A 6,291-nucleotide genomic window follows, 5' to 3' on the forward strand; every position below is an offset into this window, starting at 1 on the left:
TTAACTTCATTAATTACTAAATGGATGTTAGTAGTTGATTAAACCACGTCCATTAAGGCCCCGTATCCACCAAAAACAGAATCAAACCGACTAAAAGTCTTTCGAAAAAAATTTGGCACCATCATACTACTACTACTACTACTACTACTACTACTACTACTACTACTACTACTACTGCTGCTGCTGCTACTACTACTACTACTACTACTACTACTACTACTACTAATACTAATGCGGCTATGTGGTATTGTGGTATGACACTTGATTTCGGATCGGATGGTCCTGGGTTCGAGACTCACTTGACGCATAGTTGAGTCCTTGGAAAAGGTCCTTGACTCACATTGTCTCACCGTACTCCGGTGGAAAATGAGTACCCGGAAAAAATGTAATATCGCCTAACAGGCGTCCTTTCTCGTCCTACATGTTAAGTGTTGCTGTTTGTTAGGGACCGCCTGTTAAGCGTTTTGAGCACGATAAGTGTATATTGCACGATATAAAAGTTCAACTTTGCTGCAACTTGCACTACTTTATTTGGCTAATAATCCGTTCGTGTCGTTTCTGTCTCAGTGCACACACCTAAATTAAACCATCCGACCGGATTTTGCCTCCGGCTTAAGAAGACGTGTCGTTTATGGATCGTTTCCATGTTGGTGGACACTAGCCTTAAAGGTATTCATTGAACGAGTCTTTTCTACATTATATTTTCCCCTTTCCATAAACAGTTATCCTCTCATCAACAATCTCTTCCCTCCTACTATTATACTTGGTGTGGTTAATCTCTGATTCATTTTTCAGGGATGTCATGGAAATCGACGGTGGAAACGCCATAGACGCTGCTATCGCCGTACAATTTTGTTCCGGCGTCCTCCATTTACAGAATGTTGGGATTGGGGGAGGCATGTTTGCTCTCGTCTATCACAAGTAAAAGACAACTACTTATGCTTGTGAATTGGAATAATATATATTATATATATATATATTATATATATATATATATATATATATATATATATATATATGTATATATATATATATATATATTATTTAAAATATTTCAAGTATAATTATAATCAACTTCTACGATATTGTTTCGAGCATTAACTCTCATCAGGAACGTTCACTTCCTGATGAGAGCGAATGTTCGAAACTATATTGCAGAAGTTGAACATAATTATACTCGAAATATTATATAAATAACTCCTTTTATCAAAAAGTTGAGCACTATAATTTCATGGTTTTTGTTTATATATCGGCGAAGTGGCCGAGTGGTTAAGGCATATGATATCGTGGCGAAAAAGGCATAATTTAAAATGAATTCTAAAATTGTATATATATATATATATATATATATATATATATACATATATATATGTGTGTGTGTGTGTGTGTGTGTGTGTTTGTGTGTGTGTTTGTGTGTGTGCGTGTGACAGATAGACAGATAGACAGATAGATAGATTAATAAATGGATACATAGATAGAACAGTTTATAGATAGACGGATGCATTGATGGATAGACGAATAAGAGACCATGTGACCTGGCACCTCAACACGGTTTTATGTTATGGTGATTTGTCTACTCAAAATCAGATATAAAAAGAAGGATGAGAAAGTCTGGTTAAGTTGATACGTATTATTGACGGCAATGTAACGTCGCATTTCTGGTTATTTTGGCTCAATCGTCACTTTTTGTAGTCGGATCCAGTCCGACATAATTATCGGATTGTGGCTTTCGGTCACATATTTGATCCACCGTGTCAAAACGGTATCATATCGGGACGACCTAGGTGCTGGAAATGTATAGTCGAGTCACAAATATCAAACTTGGGTTTAATTTCACTCCTTTATGGAGGAGAACAAATATTATTTCTTGCAATGCAAAATTATCAAAGTTTATATTTCTCATCGTTTTATTTCTGAAGTCACCTTGTGGAGTTGGATTCATCCTGACGTAATGCCGTTTTGAGACGATCGGTCACAAATTATTGAAATCTTAAAAAACATTGTATTGTAGCATCTACTTTACTGGAAACAACAAACAATGAAAGCAATGTGTAGTGAATTTTATAAATTTAATGAGTTCTCTCGTGTTTACGTTTTTGTCTGATCTGACGTGTAGAGTAGTCTTGCAGTCAGCAGTATGTGGTAAGTCTTCGTAGTTCGTAGGAAACGGAGATCGCCACACATGCCCCCCCAAACACGGACTAGTCATCTTTGTAGTACCGAGGTCGTTTAATGGTACGTCCTGAGCGAGATAGCTTCTTAGTAGGCACTACGTTAGTATCATCAGAAGCAGTACGGGAGTTTTGTATGTTTCTGTTCGTATTCGGTGGGCGTCCACGACGAGGTGGGGTGGCAAGGGAAACTGGTTGCGTAGAATCGACAAATGCAGCTTTAAGTCGGTCGATCGAAATCCGTTCTGCTTTGCCACCAACATCGATCAGGAATTGTTTATCTCCAGGGGTTATGACAACATAGGGACCTGTATACGGCTTCTGAAGGGGTCCTCGGTGGGTGTCAACACGGATGTAAACATATTTCGCTGACATCAAGTTCTTGGGTAAATTTGTTTGATGATAGCCGTGATGATGTGTTGGCCGTGGTGAATGAAGGGACACGTTTTGCCGAAAGGTTGCCAAAAAGTCTTTAGCGTGGAAGTCTGAAGGATGGTCAGGTATAAACTCTCCAGGGATTGTTAAAGGTTCTCCGTATACTAATTCAGCTGAAGAATGACCGATATCATCCTTAGGTGCAGTTCTTAAACCAAGCAGAACCCAAGGTAGCTCATCCACCCAATTTGGAGTTATTAGACGAGCTTTGAGGGATGATTTCAAGGACCGATGAAACCGTTCAATCATGCCGTTGGACTGAGGGTGATACGCAGTTGTGTGATGAATCTGCACACCAAGTTGACTGGCCATCTGTTTCCATAGCGTGGATGTAAATTGTGAGCCCCTGTCAGAAGTTATATCAACAGGAATACCAAACCGCGAGATCCAATTGGAGATCAGGGCTTTTGCACATTCTTCTGTTGTTGTGGTTTGTAACGGTATTGCCTCAGGCCATCGGGTGTTCCTGTCAATTATAGTAAGGAGATGGGTGAACCCCCTTGACTGAGGTAATGGTCCAACGAGGTCAATGTTTATATGTGAGAATCGCTTTCCTGGGACATGGAATGTTTCTAACGGTGCTCGTATATGTTTTTGAATTTTCGAAGATTGGCAGTTGTGACATTGCTTAACCCATGCTGACACTTCTTTCTTAAGACCATGCCAGATAAACTTCTTGCTGATAAGTCTGACTGTGGCCTTAACTCCAGGATGACTCATATTATGAATAATTTCGAAAACCGGTCTTCTGAAGTCGGTAGGAACGATAGGTCTTGGGTAGCCAGTTGAGATGTCACAAATTAACTCTGGACCCGAGTCAACGGATGTTTTGACGATTTTGAGGCTTGTTAATGCAGTTTTGTAAGCCTGTATGTCAATGCTATTTTCTTGGGATTCCGCCATAGCTTGATAGTCGATGCCAATTGAGACTGAGTTTGTAACTGCTCTTGAGAGACAATCTGCGACAGTGTTGTTTTTTCCAGAAATGTGTCGGATGTCAGTTGTGAACTCGGATATGGCAGATAAGTGCCTTTGTTGACGAGCTGACCATGGTTCAGTTGATTTGGACATGGCATGGATTAATGGTTTATGGTCAGTAAAAATAGCGAATTGTCTCCCTTCAATGATGAAACGGAAATGACGGATGGCTAAGTGAATGCCAAGCAACTCCCTATCAAAGGTACTGTATTTCTGTTCAGGTTTACGTAACTGCCTGCTGAAAAATGCCAATGGTTCCCAATTACCTTGATGATTAAGTTGTTCAAGGACAGCGCCCACAGCTTGGTCGGAGGCGTCAGACGTTAAAGCGAGGGGTGAGTTCAAGCAAGGATGGGCTAACATTGTAGCGTTACTTAGTGCATTTTTACCGTCAGTAAAGGCTTTCAACATTTCTTGCGTCCACGTAAGTGCTTGGCGTTGTTTTTTGACTTTCAAAGCACTATATAGGGGTCGAAGTATTTCAGCTAGTCTCGGAATGAAACGATGGTAAAAATTCAACATCCCGAGGAACTCTTGAAGTGACTTGATGGTTTTTGGTTGTGGAAATTGTTTAACAGCCTCAATTTTTGTCGCCGTTGGGACAGATCCAGAATGCGAGATGATGGCCAAGGAAGTTAAGAGATCTCACACCGAAAAGACATTTCTCAAGACGGATAACGAGGCCTTGGTTTCTAAGTCTTTCGAATACGATTTTGAGATGTTCCATGTGTTCTGCCTCAGTTGAACTTGCAACCAGAATGTCGTCTAAATAACAAAATACGTAGTCTAAATCTTGTAAAATGGAGTCCATTAAACGTTGGAATGCTTGTGCTGCATTTTTTAATCCAAATGGCATTCTTAAGAACTCCCAAAGGCCGAAAGGGGTTATCACTGCCGTTTTTGGGACGTCTTCTGGAGCGACTGGAATTTGGTGGTATCCTCTGACAAGGTCGATCTTCGAGAAGATGATCTTACCGTCTAAGTTTGCTGTAAAATCATGAATGTGTGGGACAGGATATCGATCTGGTATAGTAGCATCGTTAAGTCGACGAAAATCTCCGCAGGGACGCATTGTGCCATCAGCCTTGGGGACCATGTGTAATGGGGAAGCCCAAGGGCTCTTTGATTTTTGAATTATGCCCATTTTCTCCATTTCCAAAAATTCCTTTTTTGCACACAAGAGTTTTTCTGGAGCCAGGCGACGAGCACGTGCGAATACTGGGCGACCTTTGGTTGTGATGAAATGTTGCACGCCATGTTTCACAGTTGCCGTTGAAAATGTTGGTTGAAGTAGTTCTGGATAGTTATTCAATAATTTTCTGAATGTATTGCAGTTCGGCTCGAGTGGTGAGAGTTCGGCGTTTGCGCAAACTGAACTTACTGAACAAGGTACGTGCGAAAACGTTTCAGCGTCGATAAGGCGTCGACCACGAATATCCACAAGCAGATTATGATGACGTAGAAAATCTGCTCCAAGTAGGGGACGCTTGACATCAGCTTTGATAAGTCGTGCATTGAATGAACGCGATCCAATACGTATGTTAGTTTCAAAGCATCCGTATGTTTTTATTGTAGAACTATTAGCAGCTTGTAATGCGATATCAGAGGAACCCAAGCTTTTGTCTGATGCAGAGGCGGGTGTGACAGATACTTGAGCTCCAGTATCTACTAAAAAACGTCGGTTTGAATTTTCATCGACGACGATGAGTTGGAGATTTTTTGATGTGGGCGCGTTGGCTGAGTAAGAATCCGGGTCGACAGCAGAATTTACTGTTGACCCGGCTTGGCGTTTCCCTGGTTCTTCTTGTTTTTCTTGAATGAATTGAAGAGTTTGCATGTTTGTGCACATCGACGGGCATTTGAACCAAACCGTTGATGGTACCAGCAGAGGGAATCTATTTCACTGGTCATGGTTGGTGTGTCAACTTCACAAGTAGTATGAGAAATTGAAAAGGAGTTAGAGTTTGAGTGAGCAGCGTAGAAAAAATTGTCAGCTTCTCTGGCAAGTGCCCTGTAATCATCCAGATTGGACGAGTTTGCTAATGGAAGTCTGAGGTTTGCTGGAAGTTGTCTTAAGAATAACTGTCTGAAGAGCAGACAGGGCTTGTGTTTGCCGAGGAGCACTAACATCCTGTCCATTAACTCGGATGGCTTTAAGTCGCCCAAACCATTCATGTTGAGTAGAGATTCCGCTCTCTCTGTTTCCGAAAGGCCGAACGCAGACAGCAGGAAGTTTTTCAGTATTTCATATTTACCTTCCTTGGGTGGTGATGATAGAATAGCAAGGGCTCTAGTTGCTGTGTCTGAGTCTAAGGCAGCCACTACATAGTAGTACTTTGTTTCATCGCTTGTTACATCGCGTAAGGCAAATTGTGCCTCGCTTTGTGCAAACCACGCTGAAGGACAAGTGGTCCAGAATGTGGGCAATTTCAATGCTACGGCGTCGATAGACATGTTTATTATTATTATGTTCTTGTGAAGAGTTGAACTGGTAAATAGTAATAATAATAATATATACCTATCTCTTAAGTTGTTTTACGTCGGGGTCACCAATGTAGCATCTACTTTACTGGAAACAACAAACAATGAAAGCAATGTGTAGTGAATTTTATAAATTTAATGAGTTCTCTCGTGTTTAAGTTTTTGTCTGATCTGACGTGTAGAGTAGTCTTGCAGTCAGCAGTATGTGGTAAGTCTTCGTAGTTCG

The 6,291-nt window shown here is 41.0% G+C and overlaps 1 protein-coding gene across 1 annotated transcript in view; it reads left to right on the top strand.

Moving 5' to 3' along the window:
• The window catches only part of LOC144962566 (glutathione hydrolase 1 proenzyme-like), a 2,921-nt gene extending 974 nt beyond the window's left edge, over positions 1-1,947 (top strand). Inside the window, exons 2-3 of the mRNA XM_078895612.1 lie at positions 796-921; positions 1,920-1,947. Of these exons, the coding sequence (XP_078751738.1) occupies positions 796-921; positions 1,920-1,947 (154 nt within the window). The remainder of the gene's footprint in view (positions 1-795; positions 922-1,919) is intronic.
• Positions 1,948-6,291: the final 4,344 nt, after the last annotated feature.

Source organism: Berghia stephanieae, chromosome 1 (assembly GCF_034508935.2).
Source record: "Berghia stephanieae isolate SIO BIC M18660-M18661 chromosome 1, UCSD_Bste_1.3, whole genome shotgun sequence".
Taxonomy (NCBI): Eukaryota; Metazoa; Mollusca; class Gastropoda; order Nudibranchia; family Aeolidiidae; genus Berghia; species Berghia stephanieae.